Consider the following 17,077-nt stretch of genomic DNA (forward strand, 5'->3'; position numbering starts at 1 on the left):
TTTTTGGGACTAGGGAGAAAAATTCCTCCGGTTTTAACTTTGGATTTTCCTATTCAAACAGGTTGAAATGGTTCCCCTGACAGCAGTGAAGACAGGATTGCAGAAAGGTGAGTTACCTACAAAAGTAAACTTGATTTAAAGTTCCTGGCTCATCACACTGCGGCACTGGGGTTCCTTCTGTGTAATCTTCTGAGGTCGTAATGCTTTCTGGGGGTGAACATGAGAGATGCTCCTCTTATTTTCTCTTGGGAGGGTTTTCTGGGTTTGTCTGTTGTTGTTGGTTGGTTGTGCATTGGTAGTTGGAAAGAGAGTGTTTGTTCATGTCCTCTAAGCACATGATAAAGTCCTCCTTCTGGACATTTCTTAAAAAAGTCTTTGTTTAGCCATATTTTAAAGATGAAGGACACAGAGGTGATCTCCTATGGGTTTATCCTTTTTTACAGACAGTTCAGTAGCTCCCCCCGCTGTGTCAGCACGTTCAGAAGTTTCCCAAAAGGTCTTCCTAAAGTAATTTTCAGTTCCATTACTTTTTCAGGCAGGGTTAAACCAGTATCAAAGCTGCAAACTTAAGGGTTTTTCAGTTCCATTAGTTTTTCAGGCAGGATTAAACCAGTATCAAAGCTGCAAACTTAAGGCTAGCAAATAGAGTACGATTTCAGGCTGTCTCTCATCTTTCTTTCTCCTTTATTAATTTTAAGCGAGAAGTTGAGAATCTACATTAAAACTAACTTTAGTATGTTGTGTTAAGGTGCCAGCGAGATTTCAGATTCTTGTAAACCTTTGAAGAAGAGGAGCCGTGCCTCGACCGACGTGGAGCTGACGAGCTCCGCGTACAGAGACACGTCCGACTCCGACTCCAGGGGACTCAACGACTTACAGGTAAAGGCTTACTGTTCTCACAGGGGGTTGTGCATTATTCTGTGGGTGTAATGGGCTTTTCAGCTGCATATTGCTGAGTACGTGAACACTCTGTTTTCTTCAAATTTCATGTCTTCTATTGTCTAAGAAATAAAGCCTAGTCTTTTTCTTTCTAATCCCCCCCATTTTATTGGTATAGAAACCAATATAATATTTCTTTGCAAGGTTTCCTCCTTTGTCTGGCGAAACATCAGTTGAGATCACTGGCTCGGTTTGGTTTGGGGAAGGTTGTTAGATTCTTTAGGAATTGGGAGATGCTGCAAAATTGAGATGTGTCTGGAAAAACTAAAATCGGTATCTTGACAGTTTTTACTCGTACAGGTAACAGGTATGTCAAGGAGGCAGCAGTCCTTGTCTCACTGTCACGAAGTTCAGCAGCTTTCCAGGACCTTCTCAACATACTCGGTTTGGGATGGTTGTTGTTAGATTCTTTGGGAATTGGGAGATGCTGCAAAATTGAGATGTGTCTGGAAAAACTAAAATCGGTATCTTGACAGTTTTTACTCGTACAGGTAACAGGTATGTCAAGGAGGCAGCAGTCCTTGTCTCACTGTCACGAAGTTCAGCAGCTTTCCAGGACCTTCTCAACATACTGAATGAGCTTTAATCCGTGGTGACCTGACTGTGGTTTTCAGGTGTGGCTGCCCTTTGCAGGTGTCGTGTTTGATGCCTTGGATTTCTCTCTTTGTAGGGTAGTTTTGGGAAACGCTCGGACAGCCCCTCGGCTGCAGCTGATGCTGATGCCTCTGATGTGCAGTCAGTAGATTCCAGTTTGTCCAGGAGGGGAACTGGGACGAATAAAAAAGACACCGTTTGTCAGGTAACTGCTGGTGCTGTGAAAAGGTGACTGCTGAGGATGTAGTGTCTGTTTCTGTCAGTTTGAGCTGCCAGACTTTTCAAATTGCACTACTTTGGTTTAACCATGTCTCATAATTCAACGTCTCAGAATACCAAGGCTTTTAGGAGTTTTTATGTTCTTGAAATGATTGCTGAGCCCTCCTGCATGCTAGAAAGTCCAGAAGTTAGTGAGTGGTATCTAATCCATACCTGCTGGCATGAGTAGGAAAAGTAGATGCTGTTTTCTGCTCCAGTTGAATATTTCAGGTGGCCTTTCGAAGTAGGGCAGAGTGAGAATTTTCCTGTATTTTGGTGAGACAATCCTGGAATGTTGTGGGCAGTTTCCTGGTCCATAGTAAGGGAACGAGCTGCTCTTGCTTTTCAGGCTGGTGAGAGGAGGAGTCCAGGTGGATCCTGTAGTCCCTCTCCCAGCTCTGTCTGTGCTCATGCTGTAAGGGAGTGAGGTGCTGGGGTTGTTTCCAGCTCAGAGACTTGCCAGCTCTGCCGTGGGGTGCAGGCCAGTTCTCCTGCCTTGTCTTAGCTCTGAAGAGATTTCAGCCAGTTCCTAGTCTTGGTTAACATGTGGTAGTTATCTGCCTTTGAGTAGGTGGGGTGCCCTTTGCTCTCTGACGAGCTGTCTCTCTCTCTGAAGATCTGTGAGGGCTCTGGTGAGTCGCTGGTGTCCTGCGAGGGCGAGTGTTGCAGCGTCTTTCACCTGGAGTGTCTCGGCCTGAAGGCGATGCCTGAGGAGAAGTTCATCTGCGCCGAGTGTAAAAACGGTGAGTTCCCAGCTCTGAAAAGTGGGGAGGGATTTCCCTCTTCTCTGAGGAGCCGTGTTCTGGTCAGAACCAGCCCAGAGGGTGAGTTCCCAGGCTTTGGGAGTGCTTTTGGGTTATTCTCTTACTATTTTAACTTCTGAGGCCACATTCTCATTTTCCACGTAGCTAGTACCCGGTAAGAAAAAAAGTAATTAACTGTTTAGGGTTTTACATAGAATAAGGGACTTTTATTTAATTGCTGTTAACATAATGATTATGGATTATAGTGACCAAGTTACCTGGTAGAAGGGACAAAGCCTGTGTTGCTCAAACTGCCGTTAACTCTGTTGCCTTCAGAATTTTTTCTGAACAACTTCTGTGTCTCAAAGTATCGGCCGTTTCAGTTGGGCTTCCTTATTCCTTCTTTTCCAAGGAGAACACACGTGCTTTTCCTGCAAGCTTCCCGGGAAGGACGTGAAGCGCTGCTCCGTCAGCACCTGCGGAAAGTTCTACCACGAGGCCTGTGTCCGCAAGTTCGCCACCGCGCTCTTCGAGTCGCGCGGGTTCCGCTGCCCGCAGCACTGCTGCACCGCCTGCGCCATGGACAAGGACATCCACAAGGCCAGCAAAGGTGAGGGCAGAGCTGGAGGAACCAGGCTTTTCCTCCTTAACGAGGTCATTAACTTGCAGTCTGAGCCCTGGCTGAGGATACCTGGATCTGCAGTGCTTGAGTCGTGCTGGGTTTAGTGGGAGCCAGGGGTTAGGAGTGCAGGACAAGGAATGGGGTTTTAAAAGACAGTTGGGAGTGGCCTTTAGAACAATTATTTTTCAAGAAAAAAAGAATCCTTTTTGAAATTAACTGCATTATTTAAACAAACCAAGCAGACTCTAGAATGATTAAAACCGTGTATTTTTTCTTAACAGAGTTTTAAAGTGAAAGTTAAGAGTTAACGTTTGTGAATTATTTTTTTTTTTTTTTTAAAGATGTAAAATGTTTCTTTTAAATCCAGTGCTCTGATTGGGATAAAAATGAGCCTTGCCTCTGTGTGTGGTGTGTCGGGCCGTGCCCCGGCTGCAGGGTGACCCGTTTGTGCGTTTCTGTTGAACAGGTCGCATGGTGCGGTGTTTCCGGTGCCCCGTTGCCTATCACTCAGGAGACGGCTGTATCGCCGCGGGGAGCTTGTTTGTGTCATCCCACATTCTCATCTGTAGTAACCATTCCAAAAGGAATCACTCCTCATCAGCTGTAAATGTAGGCTTTTGTTTCGTTTGTGCAAGAGGTGAGCACACTTTGGTTTTTGTTTTTTTCCCCTGTTCTTCTGTGGTCACTGTGCAGTTTAGTGATAAAATTGATGTATTTCATAAAGAAAAACTCCCTTAGGGCTCTCTGGGGTTTAAAAGCTGGTTTTTTTTTTCCCCCTGTTCTTCTGTGGTCACTGTGCAGTTTAGTGATAAAATTGATGTATTTCATAAAGAAAAACTCCCTTAGGGCTCTCTGGGGTTTAAAAGCTGCCTGTGATTATTTGACTACTTTTTGGTCAATGGTTCTCATGAGGATTCCAGTTGCTGTGTTGGTCTGTGGTATTTGATGCTCGGAAGCAGCCGTAGGTACCCAGAAGACCTGCTTTTATTGCCAGTAGGAAAAAGCAGATGCTGATCCCCCACTTCCAGCCATCCCAAGCTGGGAACGGGTGCTCTGTTATTATTCACTGTCTATTCAGCAGAAGGGGATTCTTTCCCACTCATGACTTGAAACTGTTTACATTTTTAAGGCTAAAAGGTAGGATTTACTCATGAACTAGAAAAATTCATTTTATTTTATAACTCCCATCACACTTGAGAAGTTTGATAGAAAACCATCTACAGTTCTGTATAAAGGAGGTTCATGCTGGGATTTCCCAGTTGCTGCAGGTCTCTTGCAGCAGGCAGGGCAGTGCCAGGAGATTCCCAGCCCCTTGGTTTGGTGTTTGTTCTCAGGTGACCGGAGCCAGGCTGGAAGTGGGGTCAGATACAGGTTTATGACAGGAAGAGTTTCAGTGTCAGGTTAGAAATGTCTCTGGGCAAGGCCCAAGGATGGTGTTACCCTGTCCCTGGGAGTGCTGAGGGGACAGGTTCTGTGTGGCAGGACCTGTCTGGTGCTGTGCTCTGCTCCCAATGGGGTAGGTCACAGGAGCTGATGGCAGTTCTAAAGCTGTGTTTGTGCTAAGATGTGAAGGAAAGCAACAGCAGGCTTCTGCCTTTGGCTATATCCTAAATATTTTCTTTTCTGCCAGTTTCAAAACACTATTAAGCTCTAGTATCAAAATACATTGCGTGATACAAACCAGCTACGTGAATTTCTTCGCAGCTGTACTTTATTAGCCCTCTGGCCAGTTACTGCAGGTGCTTGGAGCTGCCTTAAGGTCCAAATACCATAGAAGAGCCTACTCTAGATGGTAACTCTGCTGTAGTTTGGTACAGATACACACGATGGTGAACCTCCTTGGGAATTTTTTTTCTAAGTTTTGGCTACTTAATCTGTGATGCAAAGGTGTAAAGTACAGGTCTCCTACTTCTCGGGGTTAGAACCTATTTAAAAGCTTTATGAAAAGGAATGTCTGCTCTTTGGCATCTGTCTTACCTGTATGGCACAGAAATCCGAGTTCAGGAGTAGGATTCCAGAGCGGGATTACGGTCATGGAGCCTTAGCTTGCTGGAGATGCAGAGCTGCAGTGATTTGGAAAAGATAAATGGAAAGCAGAAGAAAATTTTCATGCCTTTCCCCCCCCCCCTCCATTTGACATTGTTTTAGTAATTCTGTTTGTACCTGAATCTGGCTTCCTCAGAGGTGAGACTCCAGAAGTCTGTGGTTTCTCCTGACGCCCAGCAGCCGGGGTGTCCTGTCCTCTGCATTCACTGCCTCTTAGATCTGACAGCTTGAAAATTCATTACAAACCACTGCCACCAACTGAATCCTCTGTGTTTCACAGCAGCCGTGTCCTTGTACAGGGAATTCCCCTGGGTTTTGTTCTGGTGGGTGCAGCGGAATTGGGAGCTGGTGTCCTGCACCCCAGGGGTGTGGAGTTAGAGAACTTGAACTAAGCCCTCTCTGGTGACATGTGGCAGCAGGAGGGATGTGGGGTGAGGACAGTGGGTGTAGCAGGAGCACTGAGTGCTGCCTAGAGAGAACGGGAACTGAAAGCTCTAAAATCCCTGGAATCAGTAGGTGAGAGCAGTTACTGCCTTAGTTTTTGCTGGTATCAGGAGAAACTTTGTATTTCGGTGCAGAACAGGACTGGAGTGACAGAATGTAGCTCTGGGACAATCTGTAAAATGCACAAACTTACTTGTTGTGAGGTGCTGAAACACAGTATATTTTAAGACTTCCTATTCCCCTTCAGGAAACCTCCTTTGTCCAGCACGTTATAGTTCATATAATTTTGCACAGGTAGGTCAGGCTTGTGTTGTGACTCCTCCCAAGGACCTGCTTCCCAGGGAGGCTGATGCTGTTCTCATCACAGCAGGGATTTAGGCACCCCAAGTTCAGCTTCTCCCCAGCACTTGGCTCTGCATGTCCCCCCACGCCGGGCCAGGGCTGGTGTCCCTCTTGGCTCTGCTGCTCTGGGTCACAGTTGCTCTGCTCTTCCTGTGCCTCGCTGGCCAAATGCCTCTGATCCGTAGCCGTGGGGCTCTTTCTGGGGCTGGCAGCCTCTGGAGCAATGGGGAAAAACCTCTTCTTGGTAGAGAAAGCCCCAGAAATGCCAAGGCCTGGTTTGCCATCAGTGCTGTAGGAGAACAGGGAATGTGACAGCTCCGAGGAGTGAATCGGGTGGCCGGGAAGGGCAGGGCTGGGGGAGCTTCTCTGAAAACAAACAATTTAGGGCAGAGCTTCCATCATTCTTTCCCCTCTGGTCCCGTGCAGAATCACTGACCCCACCTCGTTGGTTTTTCCAATGCAATTACAAAGGCAAAGTGCTTTCCCAGGTAGGATCTGAGACAGGTTTGCAGTAGGTGGGATGGGGAGATCTTGTGTCCAACATCTGCTCTGTCGGTTTGTAGCCCCAGCCAAGAGCCTGTGACCACCACCCCCAGCTCTTCAATTCACTTGCCTTTTGCTTTTGGGAGGGAGGGTGGTTCACACAGATATAAAATCGGTTACTTTTCTTGTGCTTTTCCATAAATGTACAAATTAAGGGTAAAAGCACAATTGAAATTCCACTTAGAAGCAGCTTATTCATCATAGGTTTTCCAGTGCCATTTTAATTTAGTCTCTCAAACACATAACCTCTTTCTTAGCGAAGAAACTTTCTGTCAGACTTTTTCTTTTCTTTCATTTTATCTTTTTTTCCATCGGCACAGAAATGCATTAGAGATGTTCGTTTTGGTTTATTTTATTTTCTCCTTTTCGGAATCATGGGTAGTTTCATTGCAACTCATCTCTTTCTGTTTGTTTCGTATAGGGCTGGTAGTGCAGGACCATTCAGACCCCCTGTTCAGTTCATATGCCTATAAGTCCCACTACCTTCTGAATGAATCAAATCGTGCTGAGTTGATGAAATTACCTATGATTCCTCCTCCTTCGTCAGCTTCCAAAAAGAAATGTGAGAAAGGTAACCAAAATAGTTTCTTTCTCTTTAATTTACTTTCGCTTTTTTCTATTATTTCTCTCTCTTTGAATCACACCAGAAATGTCTGCTTGTCCAGCACCACTTACTGCTTTTCAGTGACCTTCACTCATTGGTTATTGTGAGCGTGTGTTCATGTTGTTGGCAATTTTTTTTTATTATTACAAAAGGGCTTAAAATAATTACTGTCACTAAATTCTCCTCGAGAGAGGTGAAGTCACTTTGGCCAAGGCTGGTCCAGCTCCAGGGCAGCTGTTTCCCCAGTGGAGAGGAGGCGAGTAGAGCTCCATCTTGTGCAGTTCAGTAGCACCAGCTGCTTAAATTGATTTTTTTCATCTGGAAGCGCAGGGGGATGTTGTGTCTCACACCTTTGGGGTGGCTTATGCCGAGCCTGGGAGAAGCAAGGATTTTTCAGGTTGGCTGCGGGGGGGTCCCGTGTCCATCCGAGGACGTGGGCAGGGAGGTTTTGCCTGCATTTGTGTCCCTTTGTCCTCGGGGCCATGTCCCCTCCCTGCCAGCCTGGGCCACAGGACCTGCCTTCTGTCCCCTCAGGGACCTCCCTGGCTCCGGGGACAGCGAGGGAGGGCTTTATTCTGGTGTGGGTGGTGCTGCAGCATCTCACAGACCTCCCGGGGAGATCACTCTTGTCTGCATCACGTACTCAGATGGAATGTTTTATTCCCCACAGAAATTTGATTTCCCGAGAGCGTTCAGAACCGGTGCCCCATTAACCGCTCTAAAGTCAGGTTATTTTGGTCGTTGCTAGACTGATGGCTTTCAGTAGTTCCTGGAATTCCTGAAAACAAGAATTATTTTGAGCCCTCCGCTGAGCTTGAGCAATATCTTACTAATGCATCCTGAGAGCAGAGTGTTGGTTTGTTTTCTCGCTTAGCACTGAAAGTTTTGTGTTTGATTTTGTTTGATTTTTTGCATCTCTTGGCATTTTCTCATGTTGGATGATGTTTCAGTAATTTACACTGGGGCTGTATTTCCTCTGAAGTAACACTTGCAAAAAAAAAAAATTATTTAAAAAGTTAAAATCTTATTATGGATTTGGGGAGCTCTGGAAAATCCATATGGTTGGATTTTACGTTTTTTAGCAGAGGAAATACAGTATTGGTCATGCAATGATTTGTTTAAGGAATGCTTCTTGTGACATGCAACAATCAGTGAACGCAGTGACGTTTTTGAAGGTCTATAGGTGGACAAGATTTTCTGATAAATGTTGGAAAGTTACTATTCACACTTCTTTTGATATTGTGTGCTTGAAAATTGCTTTAAATACTCTCAAATCTCTCCTGGATTTTCCACCTGGGACACAAAAACTTTTTTTTTTAATTATATACATATAAAAATGTGTATTTATATTTCATATACTTACACATATTGTGATGTTTTATATATGTCATGCATCAAGCCTTACTGTATGAGCTGCTTTGTTCACTGAGGGTGCCTTGGAGCTGAGCTGTGGCTCTCACAGCTCCTGCCTCTGCCAGATACAGCCCCGCTTTGGTCCAAATCAGTGTGAACTTCAGAAATCACCATTAACCGCTGTGCTGAGATCTCTGTGCTCAAAAGGGACTTTTGGGATGGGGTGTCTCATTCTGCATTATGGATTGTGCTCATACCAGTGAACTCCTTTATGTGGAATAAAGAGACTTATTACAATTCTTTTATAACATCCTTGGCACAGAAAAATGTCAATCAACCTATAGGCTGTGGGGGTCATGCACACTAACGGGTTGCTGAGGGATCCAGTCATAGCAATGTGGGCGAAAAGTGTCGATCAACCTATAGGCTGTGGGGGGTCATGCACACTAATGGGTTGCTGAGGGATCCAGTCATAGCAATGTGGGTTGAAAAGGTGATTCTTAAAAAAATTGGTGATTTGTTGTTGTTTTGGCCATCCCCAAAGAAATAAACCCATGGGTTTTGGCCATGCCCAAAGAAATAAACCCATGGGTCTGGGCCATCCCCAAAGAAATCACAGCTCACAGCACTGCTCCCAGATGCAGCGCTTCCTCTGGGAACGTCGCTCCTTCTGCCACCTGACCCTGTGTTTCAAACCACTCTGTTGCCTGTTGGTGAGGCTCTGGTGCAGTACAGTCTTTTTTAACCAACATTGTTAAGTTTGACTCGATCCCTCTCCTTTGCCATGTTCTCTGGGAGGCCAGTGAGAACAGACATGGTGCTGTGAGGGGCAGTTGCGATGCGCAGGGGGAGCCGGTCCCTACTCCTATAAACCAAGCAGGGTTTCTTTGTTTAAAGGTGGCAAACTGTTGTGCTGTGAGTCCTGCCCAGCTTCCTTCCACCCCGAGTGTCTCAACATAGAAATGCCCGAGGGCTGCTGGAATTGCAATGACTGTAAAGCTGGCAAGAAGCTGCGGTACAAGCAGATCGTTTGGGTCAAGCTTGGAAATTACAGGCAAGTTGGCTGGTTTTGGTTTTTAATGCTTTGGGTGTCTTTAATGTGCTATAGAGTTACTGGGAGATAACTCAAAGCAGCTCAGTCTTTGTAAACAAGAACTAGAAATACAATAGCACATCTGCTTTGTGTCAGACTTTGATGTTGCCCTTTAAATTCAATTCTCCTGCTTCTTCCAGGCGATGGTGGACACTTGATTGCGCTTGTGTTTGCTGTGTCAGGACATGGCAGAGCAGGGGCTGTCCTGCAGACCCAGGATGTCCTAAGCTTGTCTTTGCTCATAGTCCCCTGCAGGAATACAGGCATTTATAGGTGATCTCACAAGTCTGCTCTTGTATCACGTATGTTCCTACAAGGCTTTTCCAAAATCTGGACTAAGAACTTCTCCTGTGTCTGCCTGGTGCATCCCAGGTGTTGCCAAAGGGAGCCTTGATCCCACGAGGAAGGGGTTCATTTCTTTAGGAAAGGAAAACCGTCTGTCATTTCTCAATCCAGTCAGGCAGACTCGGAAGCTGAGGCCGTAATTCAAGGAACTTACATCCTTCTTTTATTGTTTTCCTACTTTCCAGGTGGTGGCCAGCAGAGATCTGCAATCCCAGGTCTGTGCCTCTCAACATACAGGGCCTCAAACATGATATCGGGGACTTCCCAGTATTTTTCTTTGGTTCACATGACTACTATTGGGTACACCAGGGCAGAGTTTTCCCTTATGTTGAAGGAGATAAAAGCTTTGCTGAGGGGCAAACTAGTATTAACAAGACCTTCAAGAAAGGTAAAATCAAACAAAGTTTATAGTGGTTTATGAAAAACTTCCACGTGTTTGTGTCTCCATCACCACTTAACCTGCATGGGAATATTATGTGACTAGTGTTCTGTGTTCATGTAAAACTGCCAACATTATGTAGATTCCTTGACTGCGGATAAAAATGTGTTTCTTTAAGTGCCTACTCATTGTGTATCGTTGTGGGCAAGCTCAGTTCTTCCACGAACTGGGAGATGTTGAGCTGGAGCCTGGGCTCTGCTGCATGGACGGGGTCATTGCTCGGTGTCTCCCCACCTACGGCAAAGTCCTGACGATGGATTCATCATGTACTGCAATAACTCATTTCCAGCTTGTGTTTTTGTTTATAGAGTTCTATTTCTAGCCTTTACAAAAATTTAAAAAAAAATAAAATATATATATACATGTATATATTTGATTAACAGCAGCTGGTGCTAATTGCTCTCTATTCTGAACTCTCTCACACAGCACTTGAAGAAGCGGCAAAGCGCTTCCAGGAGCTGAAAGCACAAAGAGAAAGCAAAGAGGCATTAGAAATTGAAAGGAATTCAAGGAAACCTCCACCGTATAAACACATTAAAGTGAGTTGGCTTCTTCATTTTCCTGTTTTCATTCTGTAAGCTGTGTATTTAAACCAAAATTTGCAACAATTTAAGCTGAAGGAAATTGAAATGAATGATTTTGTTGTTCTTTTCAGGAATCTCTTGATCTGTTATGATACCATAAAAATTTCTTTTAGCAGAGTGCTTGTGCAAGAGAATTAACAGTTGGAGAGCAGTTTTACCTAAGGTAGAACTTTGCTGGCTGCAGACTCTCAGACCTGTGCTGGCTGTTACACTGACTGGACTCTGCTGACGCTGAACTGGGTGTTGGTGGGAATCCCAACTGCTCGTCCTCCTGCGGTCGAGCTCTTGCCAGCAGTTTTGGACACGTGGGGCTGGTGGGGTTCCTTTCGTGTTTTTAGGTTTAGCTGGAAGACCCCAGTGATGTACTGATAAGCTCCTGAACCAGTAACTTTACTGGGGAGAGACTCATGTTGTACAGTCTGGAGTCATGAGTTTTACTGTTCTTCACTCAAATTGCTTATTACTGGCTTCTCTGAGGAGTGTGTGTCCCCAGTCCACAGCTGAGAGGCACCAGATGCCCTCTGTAAAGCGTGTGTGTCTGCTTCTGATTTGCAGGAACTGCATTTGTTGGGACACACAAGGGTCTAGAAGACAAATAATGACACATATATGTCATGATTTTCTTGCGTTCTGGTGCCAGTTGATGCTTGGCCTCCAATAAAGCTGTTGAGTTTGTGTGCTTTGTGCATTGTCATCTTCATTTATTCTTTTTTTCCCCCCCCCATGTCCCACAGTCCAACAAGGTGATTGGGAAGGTGCAGATCCAGGTGGCAGACCTGTCGGAGATCCCCCGCTGTAACTGCAAGCCGTCGGACGAGAACCCCTGTGGGCTGGAGTCGGAGTGTCTCAACAGGATGCTGCAGTACGAGTGTCACCCCCAGGTCTGCCCCGCGGGCGAGCGCTGCCAGAACCAGTGCTTCACCAAACGCCTCTACCCCGACGCCGAGATCATAAAAACCGACCGACGCGGCTGGGGCCTCAGGACCAAAAGGAGCATTAAAAAGGTAGAATTGCAAAGGACGAAGGTCATGGTGGCCATCGGGTGGTTTTAGAATCATAGAATTGCCCAGGCCGGAAGGGACCTCCAAAGGCCATCTAGTCCCACCCCCCCGCAGTCAGCAGGGACACCCCCAACTAGACCAGGTTGCCCAGGGCCTCGTCGAGCCTCTCCTTGAATATCTCCAGGGAAGGGGCCTCAACCACCTCCCTGGGCAACCTGTTCCAGTGCTCCACCACCCTCCCAGTGAAGAACCCTCTCCTCATCTCCAGTCTAAATCTGTTCCCCTCCAGCTTGAAGCCATTGCCCCTCGTCCTGTCGCTACAGGCCTTTCTAAACAGATTCTCCCCAGCCTTCCTGTAGGACATCTTCAGGTACTGGAAGGCCGCTATTAGGTCTCCCCGGAGCCTCCTCTTCTCCAGGCTGAACAACCCCAGCTCCCTCAGCCTGTCCTCGTAGCAGAGGGGCTCCATCCCCCTGATCATCCTCATGGCCCTCCTCTGGACCCTCTCCATCAGGTCCATGTCCTTCTTATATTGAGGGCTCCAGACCTGCACACAAGACTCCAGGTGAGGTCTCACCAGAGCAGAGCAAAGTGGCAGAATCCCCTCTCTGGACCTGCTGGCAACGCATCTTTTGATGCAGCCCAGGATGGGATTGGCCTTCTGGGCTGCAGCTGCACACTGCCTGCTCATGTCCAGCTTCTCCTCCACCAGCACCCCCAAGTCCCTTTCCTCAGGGCTGCTTTCCAATCCCTCACCCCCCAGTTTGTATTGGTGGTGAGGATTGTTCCGGCCCAGGTGCAGAACCTTGCATTTGCTCTTGTTGAACCTCATGAGGTTCACCTGGGCCCACCTCTTTGTTTGGAAAACAAATCCAACCTGTGTAGGGAATACAGAAAAAATCTGCTGCCTTTGTATTTTGAGTGGGCTTTTTGCTTAAAAAACACATCCCTGGTGCACACAGGCAGGACTTGCCTCCTCCGTGCTTAAAGTGTAATGCTTGTTGTGAGGATTAGAGCCTATTTGTGTTGGAAACGGCTTTTTTCTTTGCTGCCTCCCTTTATTGCCATAAGAAGCAGTAAATGTGGATTTCTTCTTTTTGTTCTCCTTCCCTTCTCAGGGTGAATTTGTGAATGAGTACGTTGGGGAGCTGATTGACGAGGAGGAGTGCCGGCTGCGCATCAAACGCGCACACGAGAACAGCGTAACCAACTTTTATATGTTAACTGTAACCAAGGTAAGTGTTGCTGCTTGTTCAATACAAACTGTTCACGGTTGAAACTGGGGGCAAAATGCTGGCAGAGGCATCGTTCTGGGTTTGAGGGTCACCCCTGGGTGTCTCCTCAATGGAACGGTGAAGAGCTGACACCCAAAGCTTGTACCTGGGGCTGTGCACTCTCTGCCTGTTTCACTTCTGGAAGTGCAAATATTCAGACACTTTTTTTGTAAAACTAACTCTGTGGGGAAAACTCACCACTTCACTGCCTTAAAATAAACGTATTTTTTGCTGCTTTAGCCGTTAGTCAGCAGAAAACCTTATTTTTGTTTGTAAGTACTAAGTATGTCTGTGTGTTTTTGTTTGAAGGACCGGATAATAGACGCTGGCCCAAAGGGGAACTATTCCCGTTTTATGAACCATAGTTGTAATCCAAACTGTGAAACCCAGAAATGGACAGTGAACGGGGACATTAGAGTGGGACTGTTTGCTCTTTGTGACATTCCTGCAGGTAAGAAGGTGGCACTGTTCTGCGTGTGTGCTTTTGTCTTGAAACAGCTGAGTTCCCAACTCGGCCGTGTGGGTCAACTGCTTTTCTTTACATTTTAGGAATGGAGTTAACGTTTAATTACAACCTGGATTGTCTGGGCAATGGCAGGACCGAGTGTCATTGTGGGGCTGAGAACTGCAGCGGTTTCCTGGGAGTGCGGCCAAAGGTACGTGGATGAAAACTGAAGCTTCTCATCCCAAATCCAGAGATCAGAGAGAAAAGGGCAAAGAGAGGTGTTGGGTTTGTGGCCGAGTTCCCAACTTGGCCGTGTGGGTCAACTGCTTTTCTTTGCATTTTAGGAATGGAGTTAACATTTAATTACAACCTGGATTGCCTGGGCAATGGCAGGACCGAGTGTCATTGTGGGGCTGAGAACTGCAGCGGTTTCCTGGGAGTGCGGCCAAAGGTACGTGGATGAAAACTGAAGCTTCTCATCCCAAATCCAGAGATCAGAGAGAAAAGGGCAAAGAGAGGTGTTGGGTTTATTTAACTCTTTATGTTCATCTCTGTAATGCTTTCCAGTAAAAAGATTTGACAGTTGTGCACTGTGGGGTTCTCATGTCTAGGGTGAGGTCAGTTTACCCAATTGTGTTAATTCAGATACGTGCAAGTGGGTGTTCCTGGCTTTTATAGCTTAAAAACTGGTGTGACTTTAATCTAAGCATAGTTCATGCAAATAATAACCCAAAGTCATGTGACTTTGAGCATAGTTCATGCAAATAATAACCCAAAGTTGATTAGATTCATTCCAATGCAAGGGGTTTGTGGAGTGACTGTCTGCTGTGATCTGTGTAATCACTAGACAGCATTTGCAACGGCAAATGAGGAGAAGGTGAAGAATGCCAAATTAAAGCAGAAGAAACGGAAAATAAAAACAGAGCAGAAGCAGATGCACGAGGACAACTGTTTCCAGTGTGGAGACGGGGGAGAACTGGTCATGTGTGACAAAAAGGACTGTCCCAAAGCGTACCACCTCCTATGCCTTAACCTGACCCAACCACCCTTTGGTAAGAGCCGTGGCGTGGTGCCTGTTCACCCTCTCCTTCCTGCAGCAGGGCAGTGAGGAGCTGAAACGCGGTGGGTTTGGTTACATTAAATGCAGCACGTTCCCTTCACAACACCCCTCACTCTCAGCAGCGCCGGGTGTCAGTGCTCCTGAACCAGAACCCGTGGACAAGGAGGTGTTGGGATAATTCCTGTGTTCTTTTTCTTGCATCTCCTTCTTGGATCAAATTTCCTCCTCTCATTTTGATTGAAATATAAGCATCATCTCAGTGTCCTAAGGTCCCCAAGCACAAATCAAGCGACAGTTCAGACACCACTGCCGTAGCAAGCATGATGTGCAGGGTGTGATTAATCAGTAAATGTGTTTAAATTATCTACTGAGGTTGACCGTTGCTCGGACTGTTTTAAGCTCTGGTTCTGCAGGCAGCAATGTTTGGGCCAAGTGGGGCCTAAAAAATACAAAATGACTAAGAACTGTTTCCAGTCAGAGACCTGTAAATGAGAAGCAGAAGTAGCAGCTACAGTAAGAGCTGCTTTTTCTCAACTTCCTTCACATTTATCTGAACACTCACAACATGGAGTTAGGGTTTAGGGCCAGTGCTGTCCCCGAAACGCACTAATCTCAGGTTCCTGTGTCTCTCTCTCCCTTCCCCTCCCATCCACAGGAAAGTGGGAATGTCCGTGGCACCAGTGTGATGTGTGTAGCAGCCCCTCGGTCTCCTTCTGCGAGTTCTGCCCTCGCTCCTTCTGCCGGGATCATGAGAAGGGAGCGCTGGTGGCCTCGGCGCTGGACGGGCGTCTCTGCTGCTCCGCGCACGACCCCAAGGCTCCCGTGGCACCCGAGCACTGGAGCAAGATCAAGTGCAAATTGGAACCACAGAATCCTGCAGAAGAAGCCAAGGAGTGAATTTGGTTAAAAACAAGCAGGGGAGGGGAGCAGAGTGGGGCGAAGGGGCGAGGGACCTGAAGAGACTGCTCTGACACATTCAGTCTTTGTCATCGGAGCCGTGGCGCGGCAGCTGGGACCGGGACCATGTGATGGCAGTGAGCAGGAGCAGGCAGTGGTGGTTGGGCTTTCTTGGTTGGTCTTTCTTTTACCCTTGAATGTGCTACAGCAGCTCTTACCGTCGGAAACCAGAAACGTCTTGGCCTTCAAAGCAAAACGTAGACCTTTTGACAGTGAAAAGAATATTCTGTTTAAAATACGTTCTTTGAGTGTAGAAAGCAAAGCATAGCAACATATTTATTTATTTAATTTTTAAAGGGTGTTGAAGATCTGGTTTTGATCAGTCAACGTGTCTTTAAAAAGCAAAATAGCAAAGCCAACATAACTTTATGTCTAGTTTGTGAAAAGAATAAAGCCTCCCCGCTCTGTGTGACGTTGAGATGCCGTACGGACAGATGAGGGTTTCAGACCAGGTGGCCCTGAAATGCCTCCATTCCAGTACTTGTTTGTAAAGGCGTTTTGAGAAGGTAGGTTCTGTATCATGTTAACTTATCGATACTGTTGTAAAGCATTCCCTGTAAGAAATCAGGTGTGTGATTGCTTGGAAGTGCTTGTGACATCAAGATCTGGCACTGTTTAAGGAGGGGAGAAGTGGCGGTTCCTTGTTCGAGAGCTGTAATCGGTGTTTGCAGACACTGGGGGTTCAGAAGGAGCTTTAATTGCGCCGTGGTTGTTCCTTTATCCCACCTCGTTTGGAAAACCTTCGTTAGCAGAGTCTCCTGGTGCCGTACGGCAGCTCGCTCGGGGCTGAGGGCTTCGTGCTGGCAGTGGGAGCTCTGCCCCGACTCCCTGAGGAGGAGGGTTGTTCTGTGCTGTGTGTCTGTCACCCACCACCTCTGCACCAGCTGTAGGGCAGGGTGTTGCTGTGATTCCGTGTTGCCGCCTTCTCACACTCCCATTAGCTTCAAAAGAGACCTGAGTGTGGAAGGAATCCGCCCCACGTGCATGTTTTGTTTTGATTGAATGTTTAGATTTTATTTTTTTTTTGTGCTGAGAAGGATGTTCTCACTTCGGTCTCCATGTTAATGGAGCTGAGAAAAATCTCAGCATTTCAACAAACAGGGTATTTCTGTGTCTGGGTGACGGGGCCACCTTCAGCCTCAGGAGATGGTTCTCTCTCGATTTCCTCCTTCGGTGAGGCTTTAGGAGCAGCCGAGGCAGGCTCCTGCTCCAGACTTTCTTTCCAAAACCTGTCCTCCTCCATTCCTCGGGCAAGGAGCCGCGGGGGTCTCGGTGTCCCCAGGCTGAAGTTATTCCGTGGGGACCCTCCTGCCCTGGCCCCGGGTCTCACAGAGCACTCTGTGTCCCCCCCTGCCCCGGGACAGCGAGAGGGGCCTTTTCACTTGGGCACT

The 17,077-nt window shown here is 46.8% G+C and overlaps 1 protein-coding gene across 6 annotated transcripts in view; it reads left to right on the forward strand.

The window, feature by feature from the left end:
- WHSC1L1 (Wolf-Hirschhorn syndrome candidate 1-like 1) overlaps positions 1-16,045 on the forward strand; it is a 47,678-nt gene extending 31,633 nt beyond the window's left edge. For 2 of the 6 annotated variants that reach the window (XM_014955931.1, XM_014955930.1), the window contains exons 9-24: positions 62-107; positions 749-879; positions 1,610-1,738; positions 2,408-2,534; positions 2,947-3,144; positions 3,623-3,793; positions 6,953-7,102; positions 9,386-9,542; positions 10,112-10,314; positions 10,792-10,904; positions 11,684-11,953; positions 13,069-13,185; positions 13,534-13,675; positions 13,774-13,880; positions 14,517-14,721; positions 15,385-16,045. In XM_014955931.1, coding sequence (XP_014811417.1) covers positions 62-107; positions 749-879; positions 1,610-1,738; positions 2,408-2,534; positions 2,947-3,144; positions 3,623-3,793; positions 6,953-7,102; positions 9,386-9,542; positions 10,112-10,314; positions 10,792-10,904; positions 11,684-11,953; positions 13,069-13,185; positions 13,534-13,675; positions 13,774-13,880; positions 14,517-14,721; positions 15,385-15,626 — 2,508 coding nt within the window. In that variant the 3' untranslated portion in view covers positions 15,627-16,045. Of the gene's footprint in view, positions 1-61; positions 108-748; positions 880-1,609; positions 1,739-2,407; positions 2,535-2,946; positions 3,145-3,622; positions 3,794-6,952; positions 7,103-9,385; positions 9,543-10,111; positions 10,315-10,791; positions 10,905-11,683; positions 11,954-13,068; positions 13,186-13,533; positions 13,676-13,773; positions 13,881-14,013; positions 14,121-14,516; positions 14,722-15,384 lie in introns of those variants that run through there. The other 4 variants (XM_014955932.1, XM_014955933.1, XM_014955934.1 and 1 more) reach the window with 4 other exon arrangements.
- The last annotated feature ends 1,032 nt before the right edge of the window (positions 16,046-17,077 follow it).

The sequence above is a fragment of the Calidris pugnax genome, unplaced genomic scaffold (assembly GCF_001431845.1).
Source record: "Calidris pugnax isolate Ruff unplaced genomic scaffold, ASM143184v1 scaffold314, whole genome shotgun sequence".
NCBI lineage: Eukaryota > Metazoa > Chordata > Aves > Charadriiformes > Scolopacidae > Calidris > Calidris pugnax.